The following is an 18154-nucleotide window of genomic DNA, read 5'->3' on the forward strand; positions in this document are numbered from 1 at the left end:
GCCCGCGATGGGCCGAGTGGCCGCTTGTTTTCGGCGGATCCCGCACTGTAAAATACACTCCTGCACATGTGCCAACTCGCGCCGGCCGTCGGAGGCCCTTCAGCACCGGTTGGCGCAGCGCCATGGCCTTCGGCGCTGGCCTAGCCCCTGAAGGTGCGGAGGATTCCGTACCTTCTGTGCGGCCCGACGCCAGAGTGGCTCACGCCACTCCTCAGCGCCGGTATGGTCCGCCCTGCCGTGTAGGGGCGAAACCCGCCCCTTCTGCGCCAAACGGAGTAGAATTGTAAACCTGTTACTTATAAACATGTTAAATGCATAGATAGCCCTCATGATGGAAGAAATCCTGACCCAATCTGGAAAGTCAGCTGAGCTGAACTTGTCATAGAGCATATTACATGAAGTCCTGCACCAATCAGCCCTACCCATTAATAAAGGAGGCTTAACAATCTTCTCCTGGAAGTCATGGTAATCCAAATAATGTTACAATGGAAGTACCATGTTATTGTTTTCATACTCATGACAATACACCAGTTTTCATTCCAAGGTATAATATAAGTGTGAACTGCTGTCATTCATTTTCTGTAAGTGTATAAATGTATTTATTATAAGATAAACAAAATATAGATTCTGAATGTAAAGGTTAAAGGTTGAAGACATCATGGTAACATCATTAATATGGTTTCTGACATGACTAGATCTAAAGGCTGAAGCAAGTTGTCTTCTGCAGCTGCCCACTGATCCGATGCAAAAAGATGGGAAAGCCAATGAGGGTTGCAAGGTAATTGCTTCAACAGAAGGATCTGACTACTGGGCGAAGAGACGTAAACAGTTTAAAGAGACCAAGCATTGCAACTCAGCTGGGGGAAATTCAGTTACCAGTAATCAGGACTCAGGTAAGAAGTGAGGAGGGACATGAGAGGATCGAATTAAAATGGGAAAACATTGGACTTGGAGGTTTCAGTATCTCCACCCTTCCTCGGGCTCTGCTTTTCAAAACCTGAAATATTTAATCGCTGGCTACCTACCTCTCAGCCAATTGGCTGAGAGGCACATGACTTACCCGGGTCAATGGGCAGCGAGTCCTCTGCACCAATGGCAGCTCACCTCTGAGGTACCGTAATACCCCTAGTCATACTACCACATTCACCCCTTGTTCAAAAAGAAGCCGGGGGGGGGGGGAGCGGGCATGAGGTGGGGGGGTGGTGGTGGTGCCCCGTGAGTACGTGAGACTGGTAGTATGACTAGAGATGTTTAGGCCGTGCCGTTGCATCTATGGCTGCCCACTGACCCGTAACTAATATGCAAGAGGAGAAAAGAACAATAACTATGTGCAGTGTGCATAATCAGGGGGCGCGGGGAAATGGGTGAATAGGTAAAGTACAAAACATCACAAGAGTCCATCCGCAGACAGAAGTCCACCCGTAGATCACATCGATTCAATCAGTCGAGTGGCGCCTTCGATGTCCTGCTTGACCTGCGTAGTGGTGCCGGTGACGTCGGAGCAGTGGTCGTCCGCGACTCCGGGAGCGATGATCTTGTTTCTGTGTCCGTACCCCTGGTTGGAGCTAGTGGGGGCCAGGCCGGGGGAGGGGGTCCCTGTCCACTGAGCTGTGGATCCATCGTTGCTGGGGGCAGTGGGTGTCGGGTTGGGGGTGGCTGGTGCTGGGGGGTGTGGCCGAGATCCGGTGGGTGCAACGTCCCGGAAGGAGACCGTGTCCTGTTGGCCATCGGGATACTCCACATACGCGTACTGCGGATTTGCGTGGAGTAGCTAGACTCTTTCGACCAACGTGTCCGACTTGTGCACCCGCATGTGTTTCCAGAGCAGAATGGGCCCGGGGGTAGCCAGCCAGGTCGGGAGTGGAGTCCCTGAGTAAGACTTCCAGGGAAAAACAAGAAGACGTTCATGAGGCGTTTGGTTAGTGGAGGTACAGAGAAGTGACCGGATTGAGTGGAGGGCGTCTGGGAGGACCTCTTGCCAGTGGGAGACTGGGAGATTTCTGGACCGTAGGGCCAGCAGGACGGTCTTCCAGACCGTACTGTTCTCCCACTCGACCTGCCCGTTACCCCAGGGGTTGTAACTGGTCGTTCTGCTAGAGGCGATGCCCCTGCTGAGCAGGTGTTGACACAGCTCGTCGCTCATAAATGAGGACCCCCGATCGCTATGAATGTATGTGGGGTAACCGAGCAGGGAGAAGATGATATGCAATGCTTTGATAATGGTGGTCGTGGTCATGTCAGGGCAGGGGATGACGAAAGGGAAACGGGAGTACTTGTCAATCACGTTGAGGAAGTACGTGTTGCGGTTGCTGGAAGGGAGGGGACCTTTGAAGCCCATTCTGAGACGTTCAAAGGGGCGGGAAGCCTTTATCAGGTGCGCTCGTTCAGGGCGGTAGAAGTGCGGCTTGCACTCCGCACAGATGTCGCAGTCCCTGGTCACTGTCCTGACCTACTCGATGGAGTAAGGCAGGTTGCGGGTCTTTATGAAATGGAAAAAGCGGGTGACCCCCGGGTGGCAGAGGTCCGCGTGGAGGGTTCATAGGCGGTCCACTTGTGCGTTGGCACAGGTGCCGCGGGACAGGGCATCGGGAGGCTCGTTTAGCTTCCCAGGACGATACAAGATGTCGTAGTTGTACGTGGACAACTCAATCCTCCACCGCAAGATTTTATTGTTCTTTATCTTGCCCCTCTGTGCATTATCAAACATGAAAGCTACTGAGCGTTGGTCTGTGAGGAGGGTAAACCTCCTGCCGGCCAGATAGTGCCTCCAATGTCGCACAGCTTCAACTATGGCCTGTGCTTCTTTCTCGACCGAGGAATGTCGGATTTCGGAAGCGTGGAGGATCCGGGAGAAGAAGGCCACGGGTCTGCCCGCTTGTTGAGGGTGGCCGCCAGAGCAACATCAGACGCGTCGTTCTCGACCTGAAAGGGGAGGGACTCGTCGATAGCGCGCATCGTGGCCTTTGCAATGTCTGCTTTGATACGGCTAAAGGCCTGGCGGGCCTCCATCGACAGGGGGAATGTGGTGGACTGGATGAGGGGACGGGCTTTGTCAATGTAATGGGGACCCACTGGGCGTAATATGAAAAGAAGCCCAAACAGCGCTTGAGGGCTTTGTGGGAGTGGGGGAGGGGTAGCTCCATCAGGGGGCGCATGCGTTCGGGGTCAGGGCCTATCACTCCGTACTTACACACTACATAGCCGAGGATGGCTAGACGGTCGGTGCTAAACACGCAGTTATCCTTATTGTACAAAGAACAAAGAAAATTATAGCACAGGAACAGGCCCTTCGGCCCTCCCAGCCTGCGCCAATCCAGATCCTTTATCTAAACCTGTCTCCTATTTTCCAAGGTCTACATCTCTCTGTTCCCCACCCGTTCATATACCTGTCCAGGTGCATCTTAAATTATGCTATCGTACCCGCCTCTACCACCTCCGCTGGTAAAGTGTTCCAGGCACCCACCACCCTCTGCGTAAAAAACTTTCCACGCACATCTCCCTTAAACTTTTCACCTCTCACCTTGAAATCGTGACCCCTTGTAACTGACATCCCCAATCTTGGAAAAAGCTTGTTGCTATCCACCCTGTCCATACCTCTCATAATTTTGTAGACCTCAATCCGGTCCCCCCTCAACCTCCGTCTTTCCAACGAAAACAATCCTAATCTACTCAACCTTTCTTCATAGCTAGCACCCTCCATACCAGGAAACATCCTGGTGAACCTCCTCTGCACCCTCTCCAAGGCATCCACATCCTTCTGGTAATGTGGCGACCAGAACTGCACGCAGTATTCCAAATGTGGCCAAACCAAAGTCCTATACAACTGTAACATGACCTGCCGACTCTTGTACTCAATACCCTGTCCGATGAAGGCAAGCATGCTGCATGCCTTTTTGACCACTCAATCAACCTGCGTTGCCACCTTCAGGGTACAATGGACCTGAACTCCCAGATCTCTCTGTACATCAATTTTACCCAAGACCCTTCCATTGACCATATAGTCCGCTCTTGAATTTGATCTTCCAAAATGTATCACCTCTCATTTGCCTGGATTGAACTCCATCTGCCATTTCTCTGCCCAACTCTCCAATCTATCTATATTTTGTTGTATTCTCTGACAGTCCTCCTCGCTATCTGCAACTCCACCAATCTTAGTATCATCTGCAAACTTGCTAATCAGACCACCTATACCTTCCTCCAGGTCATTTATGTAGATCACAAACAACAGTGGTCCGAGCACGGAACCCTGTGGAACACCACTAGTCACCCTTCTCCATTTTGAGACACTCCCTTCCATCACTACTCTCTGTCTCCTGTTGCCCAGCCAGTTCTTTATCCATCTAGCTAGTGCACCCTGAACCCCATACGACTTCGCTTTTTCCATCAACCTGCCATGGGAAACTTTATCAAATGCCTTACTAAAGTCCATGTATACGACATCTACAGCCCTTCCCTCATCAATTAACTTTGTCACTTCCTCAAAGAATTCTATTAGGTTTGTAAGACATGACCTTCCCTGCACAAAACCATGCTGCCTATCACTGATAAGTCTATTTTTTTCCAGATGTGAATAGATCCTATCCCTCAGTATCTTCTCCAACAATTTGCCTACTACTGACATCAAGCTCACAGGTCTACAATTCCCTGGATTATCCCTGCTACCCTTCTTAAACAAAGGGACAACATTAGCAATTCTCCAGTCCTCCGGGACCTCACCCATGCTCAAGGATGCTGCAAAGATATCTGTTAAGGTCGCAGCTATTTCGACCCTCGCTTCCCTCAGTAACCTGGGATAGATCCCATCTGGTCCTGGGGACTTGTCCACCTTAATGTCTTTTAGAATACCCAAAACTTCCCCCTTCCGTATGACAACTTGACCGAGAGTATTTAAACATCCATCCCTAGCCTCAACATCCGTCTTGTCCCTCTCCTTTGTGAATCCGATGCAAAGTACTCATTAAGAATCTCACCCATTTCCTCTGAGTCCACGCATAAATTCCCTCTTTTGTCTTTAAGTGGGCCAATCCTTTCTCTAGTTACCCTCTTGCTCCTTACATACGAATAAAATGCCCTCTTTATTGCGCGTTTGAGATTCGTTCTACTTTCCCAATATTCCTCCAAAGCTTCATCAGTTTTGAGTTGCCTCGATCCTATGTATGCTTCCTTTTTCATCTTAGCTAGTCTCACAATTTCACCCGTCATCCATGGTTCCCTAATCTTGCCATTTCTATCTTTCATTTTCACAGGAACATGTCTGTCCTGCACTCTAATCAACCTTTCCTTAAAAGACTTCCACATTTCAAATGTGGATTTACCCTTAAACAGCTGCTCCCAATCCACATTCCCTAGCTCCTGCCGAATTTTGTTATACTCTGCCTTTCTCCAATTTAGCACTCTTCCTTTCGGACCACTCTTGTCCTTGTCCATGGGTATTCTAAAACTTACGGAACTGTGATCGCTATTCCAAAAGTAATCACCGACTGAAACATCAACCACCTGGCCGGGATCATTCCCCAATACCAGGTCCAGTGTGGCCCCTTCCCGAGTTGGACTATTTAAATACTGCTCTAAAAAACTCTCCTGGATGCTCCTTACAAACTCTGCTCCATCTATGCCTCCAACACTACACAAATCCCATTCAATGTTGGGGAAGTTAAAATCTCCCATCACAACCACCCTATTGCTCCTACATTTTTCTATAATCTGTCTGCATATTTGTACCTCTACTTCATGCTCGCTTTTGGGAGGCCTGTAGTAAAGTCCCAACAATGTTACTGCACCCTTCCTATTTCTCAGCTCCACCCATATTGCCTCAGTGCTCGAATCCTCCATCGTGCCCTCCTTAATCACAGCTGTGATATCATCTCTGATGAGTAATGCAACTCCTCCACCCCTTCTACCTCCCTCTCTATCCCTCCTGAAGCATCTATACCCTGGGATATTCAGTTGCCAGTCCTGCCCTTCCCTCAACCAAGTCTCAGTAATACCAATAGCATCATATTCCCAGGTACTGATCCAAGCCCTAAATTCATCTGCCTTACCTGCTACACTTCTCACATTAAAACAAATGCACCTCAGACCACCTTTGTTCATCATCTCTTCCCTGTCTACTCTTCCCCTTAGTCGCATTGAGTTTATTGTCTTGTACCTTACTGGCTTTAGTTGCTGCTTCTTTACTGACCTTTAACTTCCTAATCTGGTTCCTAATCTGGTTCCCATCCCCCTGCCAGGTTAACCTGCCTGTTGTAGGTCAGGTTAAGGAGTTTTGCGGTACGGAGGAATTTGCAGAGGTTGGCGTCGTGGTCCTGCTGGTCGTGGCCGCAGGTGGTGACATTGTCGAGATACGGGAAGGTTGCTCGTAAACCGTGTTGGTCGACCATTCGGTCCATCTCCCTTTGGAAGACCGAGACCCCATTCGTGACACCGAAAGGAACCCTTAAAAAGTGGTAGAGTCGCCCATCCGCTTCGAACACAGTGTACTTTCGGTCGCTCGTGCAGATGGGGAGCTGGTGGTAGGCGGACTTAAGGTCCACCGTGGAAAAAACCTTGTACTGCGCGATCCTGTTAACCAGATCGGAGATACGTGGGAGAGGATACGCGACCAGCTGTGTAAACCTGTTGATGGTCTGACCATAGTCTATGACCAACCGATTTTTTTCCCCGGTCTTAACCACCGGCACTTGTGCTCGCCAGGGGCTGTTGCTAGCCTCGATAACTCCCTCCTTCAGAAGCCTTTGGACTTCGGACCTGATGAAGGTCCGGTCCTGGGCACTGTACCGTCTGCTCCTGGTGGCGACGGGTTTGCAATCCGGGATGAGGTTTGCAAACAAGAATGGGGGATTGACCTTGAGGGACGCGAGGCTGCAGACAGTAAGGGGGGGCATTTGAACGTTTAAGCTCTGGAGGTTGCACTGGAAATCTAACCCCAGGTGTGCTGATGCGCAGAGGTGGGGAAGGACGAAGAGCTTATAGTTTTTAAACACCCTCCCCTGGACCATGAGGTCCGCTATGCAGCACCCTGTGATCTGGACTGAGTGCAAACCGGAGGCCAGAGCGATTCTTTGTTTCACCGGGTAAACGGGAAGTGCGCAGCGTCTTGCCATGGCGGGGTGGATGAAACTTTCCATGCTCCCGGAGTCCAACAGGCAGCTCGTCTCGTGACCGTTGAGGAAGATCTTCGTGGTCGCCGTGGAAAGCATGTGGGGCTGTGACTGATCCAACGTTACCGAGGCGAGTCGTGGCAGGAACTCCGAGTCGTCATCGGGCAGCGTGTGGTCATTTGCGGGGTCCTCGGCGCCGATCCAAGATGGCGGCGCCCATCGGCCGCACGTGGTGGGAGGTGAACAAAATGGCGGCGCCCTGGGGTCGCACATGGAGTCGGGGGCCCAAAATGGCGGCACCCGGTGACCACTCGTGGCGGTGGGGGGTGGGGGTAGAGAGGTCCGTGGGCCGTGTGGGGTGCGTGAGGAGCGCGGGGGTGGGACCCGTGGTCACTGCTCGGGACTGCAGCAACCGCCTTGGACTGGCAAACGGCCGCATAATGGCCCTTTTTGCCGCAGCCTTTACAGGTTGCGGTGCGGGCCGGGCAGCGCTGGCGGGGGTGCTTGGCCTGGCCGCAAAAGTAGCAGCGGGGCCCCGTGGGTTTATCGGGGCGCCCTGCGGCGCAGGCCTGGGGGGGGTCAGAGTCTGCGGAGGTGAGGGGGGTCGCGCTCCATGCCGCCCAGGGGGCCGCCGCACGGTCAGGAGCATACGCGCAGGAGTTGCGATTAGCAATATCAAGAGAGGAGGCGAGGGCCCGTGCGTCAGCGAGGCTTAAAGTTTCCTTCACCAAGAGTCTCTGGCGGATCTGGGAAGATTGAATACCCGCACAAAAGCGTCTCGAATTAAAAGTTTGGTGTACTCGGCCACAGAAACTTGTGGGCAGGCGCAGTTTCTCCCCAGAACAAGGAGGGTCTGGTAGAATTCATCTAAGGACTCACCAGGGAATTGCTATCTCGTGGCAGGAAGTGCTGTGCGTAGACCTGGTTCCCTGGCCGGATGAAATGTCCTTTTAGCAAGTCCATAGCTGCGTCATAGTCTGTTGTGTCCTCTATGAGCGTGTACAAGGCGGTGCCCACACACGAGTGGAGGATATGTAGTTTTTGTTCCCTCATCGGGCGGTTTTCGGCTGTGCTCAAATAACTGTTGAAACACGCCAGCCAGTGTTTAAATTCAGCTGTTGCATTTGCTGCGTGCGGGCTGAGTCGAAGGCACTCCGGTTTGATATGAAGCTCCATCTTTTAAAACTTGTGCATTAAATTGATGCACCATCAATTGGACACGAGACGAAGATGTGATCCAAACAAAAGGCTTTAATGCTCAAGATGTGTGCCCGGCAGCAGACGTACAGAAGAATGGCCAACTGCCGGGGAACATGGGTTCTTATATCCTGCCTTGTAGGCGGAGCTACCTACCTCTCAGCCAATCGGCTGAGAGGCACATGACTTACCCGGGCCAATGGGCAGCGAGTCCTCTGCACCAATAGCAGCTCACCTCTGAGGTACCGTAATACCCTTGTCATACTACCACAATCACACTGAACTTGGTGCTCATTCAAATTGTTTTGTTTATGTTTTTACTGCAATCCTTTGAAAGGGATGTTTTGACCTTTCTTACAATACAAGAATCCATAACTTGTGCTCATTACTGAAAATAAATGGCTGAATCCAGGTGAATCCGGCCATTCGATCCATAATTTCCATGACAGTAAGCTGACATCGATCTGTGGGTTCCATCGCAAATGGAACATTTTGAGCAGGCCAGGCATTTAGCCTTACCAGAGTTGGCCCTCTGTTGCAATCTTATTCTGAGTTACATGTTAACATGAGGTTGGCTCTATAGGCTCCAGCATGGAGTCACCCCAGACTTTTTAAAAATGTGAGCATCACAGACTGGGTGAGCATTAACTTTTGGAGTTGTGGGGCGGGGGTTGCAGAAGGGAAGGGAAGGGAGGAAACAGGGAGTTCAAGTGAAACTGGGAGAAGGTGAACTGAAAAGACTGAGTGCGGAGCTCAGTCCGGACAATATCCGAGCACAGCTCGGATTTATACTTGGTATAAATACCAAGGCTGGATCCCTGTTCTCACTGACTTTGCAGTCAGTGTCACAGTGAAACAGTCGTGAGTATAATAGTGTTGTCATTTTTTTGGAGAAGGGTAATGACTGAGAAACAACACAAATAAGTGTAAGTCAGGGTCATTATATTAAAGTAATATAAGTAAACAAAGTAGTGTAAAGGAAATAAAATAAATGTAAGGGAGGTAAGTAAATAGTATTCTCATATTGCTTAATCTTTTGTTAAAAGGAAGTAAATAAGGGACTTATGGGTAGTCGTGACAGGAGAGCTTACACCAGTATATGCTCCTCCTGTATTATGTGGCAAATCATGGAAGCTCCAGTTATCCCTGGTGACCATGTTGCAGGAAGTATGTCCAACTGCAGCTACTGGCTAACTGCATTTCGGAGCTGGAGCTGACGGTGGTTTCACTATGGAGCATCCGCGATGCCGAGCAGGTCGTGAATAGCACATTCAGTGAGGTGGTCACACCGTAGGTGAAGACTGAACAGGCAGAAAGGGCATGGGTGACCACCAGGTAGAGTAGAGGAAGGCAGGTAGTGCAGGAGTCACCTGTGGCTATCCCCTTTTCTGACAGATATACTGTTTGGATACTGTTGGGGAAGATGCCTGTGTGTGGGAGCAAACATCAAGGCAGCACGGGAGAGTCTGCTGCACAAGGGGAGGAGTACGAACGGCAAGGTGGCTGCAAAGGAGACTCCAGGATTGCATGTTGCCTCCCTGGTGCCAGGATCAGGGATGTCACTGAACGTCTGCAGGGTATGCTGAAGAGGGAGGGGAAACAAATAGATATTGTGATACAATTGGGGCTGTTTAGCACAGGGCTAAATCGCTGGCTTTGAAAGCAGACCAAGCAGGCCAGCAGCATGGTTCAATTCCCGTAACAGCCTCCCCAAACAGGCACCAGAATGTGGCGACTAGGGGCTTTTCACAGTAACTTCATTTGAAGCCTACTTGTGACAATAAGCGATTTCCATTCATTTCATTTTCATTTCAATTGGTACCAATGACATAGGCAGAAAAAGGGATGATAGGTAGCTAGGAAGTAGATTAAAAAACAGGACCCAGAAGGTAATAATCTCGATTATTTCCAGTGCCATATGCTGGTGAGTATGGAAATAGGAGGTTAGTCCAGATGAATGTGTGGCTGGGAAATGGTGCAAGGGGGAGTGCTTTAGATTTCTTGGGCTTTGGGACCATTTTTGGGGACAGTGGGTCCTGTACAAAGCAGACTGCACTGAACCCAAATGGGACCAGTGTCCTTGCAAGGAGGTTTGCTGGTGCTGTTGGGGAGGGTTTAAACTAACTTGGCATGGGCCTGTGATCCTGAGAGTAGGTTCAGATGCACAACCAAAATTAAAGGAGACAGCAAATGAATCAGGAAGGCATAGAATATCTTGACCAGTTAAGGCACAAGGGAGCTTGGCAAGATTGGATGGTATTTATTTTAATATGAGGAGTCTGACGAACCAGACAGATGAATTAAGGACGCAAATTAAAACATGGCTATATGATGCCATTGCGTACACTGAGACATGGTTGAGAGAGGGGCAAGATTGACAGCTCAATATTCCAGGATACAGAATCTTCAGGTGAGAAGGGAAGGAGGTAAAAGAGGAGGAGGTGTTGCTATTTTGATCAGTGAATCAATTATATCAGTAAGGAGGGACGACATCTTAGAAGGCTCTTCAACTGAAGACAAATGGGTAGAACTTAAAACCAAATCGGAGCAATCACATTGCTGGGAGTGTTTTATCGGCCCCCTAAGAGACCAAGAGAAATAGAAGAGCAGATATGTAGGCATATGAAGTGTAAAAGTAACAGGTTAGTGATAGTTGGGGATTTTAACTCCCCCAGTACTAACTGGGGTAGCCATAGTGTGAAAGGTTTACAGGGAGTACAATTCTTAATGCATCCAGGAGAACTTTTTAAACCAGTATGTAGAAGGACCTACAAGAGAGGGGGTGGTCCTGTACTTAATGTTCAGTAACAAAGCTAGGCAAGTGGCTGAAGTATCAATGGGGGAACATTTTGCAGACAGTGATCATGACTCCATGAGATTCAAGATTATTATAGAAAAAGACAATGATGGGCCTGAGGTCAACTGAGGGAAGGCAGATTTTGATAAAATCAGATTAGATTTGGCGAGTGTAAACTGGGAGCAGCCACTTTTAGGTAAATCTGTGACAGAACAGTGGGACACATTCAAGAAGGAAATAGGGAAAGTACAGGGTCAACATGTTCCAACAAAGAAAAAGTGTTGGACCAACCAATCCAGTGAATCCTGGCTAACGAGGGATATACAGCATTGGATAAGGAGGAAAAGGAAGGCTTATGGCAGATATCAAAGACTCAAAACAGCAGAAGCCCCAGAGGTGAATAGAATGTGCAAGAGAAAACTTAAAAAGGAAATCAACAGAGGAAAAAGGGGATATGAAAGGATACTGGGAGGTAAAATAAAGGAAAATCCATAGTTGTTTTATAAGTGCGTTCAGGGTAAAAGGATAACTGGGGAAAGAGTAGAGCACATTAAGGACCACAGTGGTAATTTATGTGTGGAGCTGGGAATGTAGGTAGGGTTCAAAATGAATACTTAGTGTCAGTGTTCACTCATCAGAGGGATAGCGTGGGATAGAAATCAGGGAGAAGGACTAGAGATTAATGTAGACAGAGAGGAGGTTCTGAGTGGTCTGACAGGCTTAAAAGTAGACAAATCTCCAAGGCCAGATGAAATGTATCCCAGGCTGCTGAGGGAGGAAATAGTCGGGACATGGCAATAATTTTCAATTTGTCTCTGGCCCCAGGAGAGGTGCCGGACAACTGGATGATAGCCAATGTGGTAGCATTATTCAAAAAGGGAAAAAAGGGTCAGTCTTCACAGTGGAAGACACAAAAAATATGCCAGTGACTGATAGAAATGAGGCTATGACAGGTGAGGACCTTGAGAGGATTGTTATCACTAAGGAGGTAGTGATGGGCAAGCTAATGGGGCTAAAGGTAGATAAGTCTCCTGGCCCTGATGGAATGCATCCCAGAGTGCTAAAAGAGATGGCTAGGGAAATTGCAAATGCACTAATGATAATTTACCAAAATTCACTAGACTCTGGGGTGGTCCCGGTGGATTGGAAATGAGCAAATGTAACACCACTGTTTAAAAAAGGAGGTAGGCAGAAAGCGGGTAATTATAGGCCAGTGAGCTTAACTTCAGTAGTAGGCAAGATTCTGGAATCTATCATCAAGGAAGAAATAGCGAGGCATCTGGATAGAAATTGTCCCATTGGGCAGACACAGCATGGGTTCATAAAGGGCAGGTCGTGCCTAACTAATTTAGTGGAAATTTTTGAGGACATTACCAGTGCAGTAGATAACGGGGAGCCAATGGATGTGGTATATCTGGATTTCCAGAAAGCCTTTGACAAGGTGCCACACAAAAGGTTGCTGCATTAGATAAAGATGCATGGCATTAAGGGTAAAGTAGTATAGAGGATTGGTTAATTAATAGAAAGCAAAGAGTGGGGATTAATGGGTGTTTCTCTGGTTGGTAATCAGTAGCTAGTGGTGTCCCTCAGGGATCCGTGTTGGGCCCACAATTGTTCACAATTTACATAGATGATTTGGAGTTGGGGACCAAGGGCAATGTGTCCAAGTTTGCAGACGACACTAAGATGAGTGGTAAAGCAAAAAGTGCAGAGGATACTGGAAGTCTGCAGAGGGATTTGGATAGGTTAAGATTGGCTAGGGTCTGGCAGATGGAATACAATGTTGACAAATGTGAGGTTATCCATTTTGGTAGGAATAACAGCAAACGGGATTATTATTTAAATGATAAAATATTAAAGCATGCTGCTGTGCAGAGAGACTTGGGTGTGCTCGTGCATGAGTCACAGAAAGTTGGTTTACAGGTGCAACAGGTGATTAAGAAGGCAAATGGAATTTTGGCCTTCATTGCTAGAGGGATGGAGTTTAAGAGTAGGGAGGTTATGCTGCAATTGTATAAGGTGTTAGTGCGGCCACACCTGGAGTATTGTGTTCAGTTTTGGTCTCCTTACTTGAGAAAGGATGTACTGGCACTGGAGGGTGTGCAGAGGAGATTCACTAGGTTAATCCCAGAGCTGAAGGGGTTGGATTACGAGGAGAGGTTGAGTAGACTGGGACTGTACTCGTTGGAATTTAGAAGGATGAGGGGGGATCTTATAGAAACATATAAAATTATGAAGGGAATAGATAGGATAGATGCGGGCAGGTTGTTTCCACTGGTGGGTGAAAGCAGAACTAGGGGGCATAGCCTCAAAATAAGGGGAAGTAGATTTAGGACTGAGTTTAGGAGGAACTTCTTCACCCAAAGGGTTGTGAATCTATAGAATTCCTTGCCCAGTGAAGCAGTTGAGGCTCCTTCATTAAATGTTTTTAAGGTAAAGATAGATAGTTTTTTGAAGAACAAAGGGATTAAGAGTTATGGTGATCGGGCCGGAAAGTGGAGCTGAGTCCACAAAAGATCAGCCATGATCTCATTGAATGGTGGAATGGAATGGAATGATCCCACTGTAGGTGGGAAATCACGGTCGAGGAAGAAGGAACACATTTTCGAAGCACCATTTTGGAAAGTGGCATCGTTGGAACAAATGCGACGGAGGCAAAGGAGTTGAGAGAAAGGGATGGAATCCTAACAGGGTGTAGGGTGTGAAGAGCTGTAGTCCAGACACCACCAAACACATCTTCCCTTCACTCCCTCTGTCAGCATTCCGCAGAGACCGTTCCGAGACAATCTAGTCTACTCCTCCACCATACCCAGTACCTCTCCCATCACCCATGGCAATCGCAGAAGGTGTAACACCTGCCCCTTTACCTCTTCCATGCTTAACATCCCAGGCCCAAAACACTCATTCCAGGTTAAGCAGCGTTTCACTTGCACCTCTTTCAATCTGGTCTATTGCATTCGCTGCTCCCAATGTGGTCTCCTCTATATCGGAGAGACCAAACACAGACTGGGTGATCGCTTTGCTGAGCATCTTTGGTCTGTGCGCATTCAGGATCCTGACCTTCCTGTTGCTTGCCATTTTAACAAAAGACCCTGCTCCCATGCCCACATGTCTGTTCTTGGCCTGCTGCAATGTTCCAGTGAAGCGCAACGCAAACTGGAGGAACAACATCTCATCTTCCGGTTAGGCACGCTACAGCCTTCCGGCCTGAACATCGAATTCAACAACTTCAGATAATCAGCTCCACCTCAACCATTTGTTTTAATTTCATTTTAACTGTCTTTTACCATTTCTTTCTTTCCTGCACCTTTCCCCTCTTTGCTTCCCCCTTCCCCTCCCCCCACACCTACAATTCATTCTTTGATGTTAGTTTCCCTGCTGTTTGACCTTTCACATCTTTTGTCCTCTCTGGAGACTGCCATTAACACTCTTTCCCCTTGGTTTCTGTGGCCATTAGCACCCGGTTTCCCTGGGTTTCTGTGGCTATGACTCATCTTTCATTCTCACTCCACAGTATAAATATTTCCCACTCTCTCTGTCTGTTAGCTTTGACAAAGAGTCATCGGACTCGAAACGTTAGCTCTTTCCTCTCCCTACAGATGCTGCCAGACTTGCTGAGATTTTCCAGCATTGTCCCTTTTGTATGCTCATTATCTACCTGGGTTCTGAAAGTGGCACAGTAAGAGATCAGAATTTGTTAATAGCAGAACAAAGGTGAGTAGTGTGTCAAAGGACAAGCTGGAACAGGGAACAGATGGTCCGAGTGGGGTGGGGGGAGGGGGAAATGGTGCGGAAAAAACAGATCGATGGAAGAAAATAAAATTAATTCATAAAATATAAATGGGGTGAAGGAGGAGGAGCGAGTTCACAGTCGGAAGTTGTTGAAATCAGTATTAAGTCCAGAAGGCTGTAACGTGCCGAATCGGAAGATGAGGTGCTGTTCCTCCAGTTTGCGCTGGGCTTCACTGGAACACTGCATCAGGCCAAGAGTCGACATGTGGACATGAGAGCAGGATGGTGAGTTGAAATGGCAAACAACAGGAAGGTTAGGGTCCTGCTTGCTGACAGACTGAAGGTGTTCTGCAGAGCGGTCACCCACTCTGTGTTTAATCTCCCCAATGTAGAGTAGACTGCATTTGGAACAGTAAATGCACAATAGCTTGGATTGAAGGAGGTGCACTTAAAAAAAGGAGGCTCACCTAAAAGCAGTGTTTAAGCCCTTGGATGGTGTGCAGGGAGGAGGTCAAGGAGCAAGTGTTACACCTTCTGCAATTGCCGTGAGAAGAAGGTAAGGTGTTGGGGGTGATGGAGGAGTGGACCAGGGTATACCGGAGGGAACAGTCCCTGTGGAATGCTGACCGGGGGAGTGAGTGGAAGATGTGTTTAATGGTGACAGCATACTGGAGTTGGCAAAACTGACAGAGGATGATTCTTTACATGCGGAGGCTGGTGGGATGAAAAGTGAGAACAAAGGGGACCCTGGTTCTGGGAGGAAGTGGAAGGGGTGATAATAGAGGCACAGGAGGTGGGTTGGACACAGATGTCTCCAAGCCCGGCCTGTCCTCTGTGCCTCTGATCCCATCCGTCCTTCCCCGGCCAGGAAACATGACCAGCTCTCTCTCACAACCTGTGTGTACCATACAGGCTCCATATCAAACTACACCTAAGCTACCGGCAAAAACACCTATCCATTGCTCACCCCCATCTGTATGACCTGCCTGAACACAAGCCTCACAACATGTAGGTGACTGGCAGCACAGGTTGACCATCTCCACCACACAACTAGTTGCCACCCTGCTGGCGGGATAACACAGTGGGCCCCACTGGAGAAATAGAACAAGGGCCACAGAGCCTATTGTTGCGGCAGCCTCTGGTACCCTTGTTGACAGTGAAAGGTGGTGAGATTAGAGCCTCCCCACATCACAGGCCAGGTGCCACTCACTGAAGGAGACAGGGTGCAGTGCAGATGACATCATATCGAAGTGGTGGGTCGAGGGGTGCAGGGGGGGAGAAGCACGTTAAGGGTGCTGCAGCAGTACAGCTCAGGGTGATCATGTAACCTGGTCAAGGGTATCCTGATTTTTCTAACATTCTCTCGTCTCTGCCCCCTCCACCCACAGATCAATGGAAGAAAATAAAATTAATTGATAAAATATAAATGGGGTGATGGTGGAGGAGCGAGTTACTGAGATACCGGACTACAGCCAGCTATGCTCGCTATCTACTTGGCCGCAGCTGCCAGAGCACCCGGACCAGCCCAGGGATGATCCTGCACAACAGGAGCCTGCCCCAGAAGAGCAGGGGCCAGATGGTGAGGCTCAGGTGCTGGCCGTCCAACAGGCTGAGGAGAAGGTGCGAAGGAGGGGCCGCATCAGGCCACGTGTATACCGGCGGCACCTGTCCTTCAAGGAACTGCCAGACCGCTTGTGTCAATGCTGACTCCAGCTCACCATGGAGACTGCACCAGATGATGGTGCACTTGGCACCGTGGAGGTTTGGAAGAGGATACCTACTCCTGGTAGCTGTCAAGGTGACGGTCACCCTGAACCTTTATGCCTCTGGCTTATTCCAGGGCTTGGGTGGAGACCAAACGTGTGGGATATTGCAAACGTCCGCACACGGGTGCATCCGCAATGTGATGGGTGCCCTATGCAGCCGGGCATCGACATGCCTTTAACCTGGACCAGGCTCAACAAGATGCCCAGGCAGCAGGATTTGCCACCATTGTTGGAATGCCCCAAGTTCAGAAGGTGGCATGCATGTCGCCCTCCAAGTACCGATTTGACAGGGGGTCCCCTTCAATAGGAAGGCGTTCCACTCCCTGATTTTGCAATTGGTGTGTGACTACTAGCTGCACATCATGCATATCTGTGCCTGATATCCAGTCAGCGTGCACGACGTAAACATCCTGGCGCACTCGTGGGTTCACGGGCACCTTTGTGGTTCTCCCTCCTGTATGGTGTAGGCTATTCGGCAACAATGGTTACCCACTGAGGTCGTGGCCAGAGATGCCTGTGTAAAGGCCCTAGACCGTGGCACAGAACCGTTATAATGATGCTCATGCAGCAACCAGGAGCGTCATTAAGTGGTGCGTCGGGGTGCTCAAGCTGCACGTTCGATGCCTGGACCGCTCTGGTGGGGCACTTCAATGTAGCTCCAAGATGGTCTTGAGCGTACTGGTGGCCTGCTAGGTACTGGATAACATCGTGCAGAAGAGGGGTGGCCTGCTGGAGGAGGAGGAAGAATGGCAGGCTTCATCTAACTAGCATGATGAGTATGATGTCCAGGAGGATCCAGGCAGGGAGCTGGAGATGGCAAGGCAGGCCACCTCATCTGTGATCCAGGGCCCTTCTCCCTTGGTCCTTTGACCCCGTGGTGCTTTATTCCACCATTCCTCTCCCTCGGTCCTTCATTCCATCTTCCCTCTCCCTTGTTCCTTCACTCTATCTTCCCTTGTTCCTCCACTCCACCTTCCATTCCTTCCCACTATGAGCTCCCCTTCCACCATCCTGAGGGTTATCCCAGCATCACGACAGGGTGTTGGCCCTGGGCAGGCAGTAACAGCGGGTCATGTCCACATGATGGAGGATGATGGTGACTCGCTGTGAGATGAGCTCTGGTGCTCCTTATTGTTTGACAAACTCTGACTCCAGCCTTTAGGATCACATTCCACTGTCCACCTGGGTGATCCCGTGCCGGCAAATCCTTCCTTCTCATGAGCCCATATATCTTGGGATGGGGGGTGGGGTATGGGGAGGGGGGGCGGGGGGGGGGGGCGGGGAAGATGTGGTGGGGGGGGATGCTGCCATACAAGGTGGGCTCATATTGCTGCCGCCATGCCCTGCGCTGAGGGTGTCACCATGTGGACATTCATATGTCATGGGCACCCTGCTCCACCACACGCACGTACACCCCTTCCCATCCAGCAAACGCACAATACCCAGCCCCAGACTATCCTTCTCACATGTCAGACAGAGGTTAGAGGCAGGTTGGACTGGTGGTGCAAAAGTATTTAATGGTGACTATGTACAATGGTGTGTCTCAACCCCTATCTTCCATC

The 18154-nt window shown here is 49.5% G+C and overlaps 1 protein-coding gene across 1 annotated transcript in view; it reads left to right on the forward strand.

Moving 5' to 3' along the window:
* The window catches only part of pdzph1 (PDZ and pleckstrin homology domains 1), a 103229-nt gene that overhangs the window by 27048 nt on the left and 58027 nt on the right, over positions 1–18154 (forward strand). The window contains exon 4 of the mRNA XM_038805158.1: positions 696–893. Coding sequence (XP_038661086.1) covers positions 696–893 — 198 coding nt within the window. The remainder of the gene's footprint in view (positions 1–695; positions 894–18154) is intronic.

This window comes from Scyliorhinus canicula, chromosome 8 (assembly GCF_902713615.1).
Source record: "Scyliorhinus canicula chromosome 8, sScyCan1.1, whole genome shotgun sequence".
Taxonomy (NCBI): domain Eukaryota; kingdom Metazoa; phylum Chordata; class Chondrichthyes; order Carcharhiniformes; family Scyliorhinidae; genus Scyliorhinus; species Scyliorhinus canicula.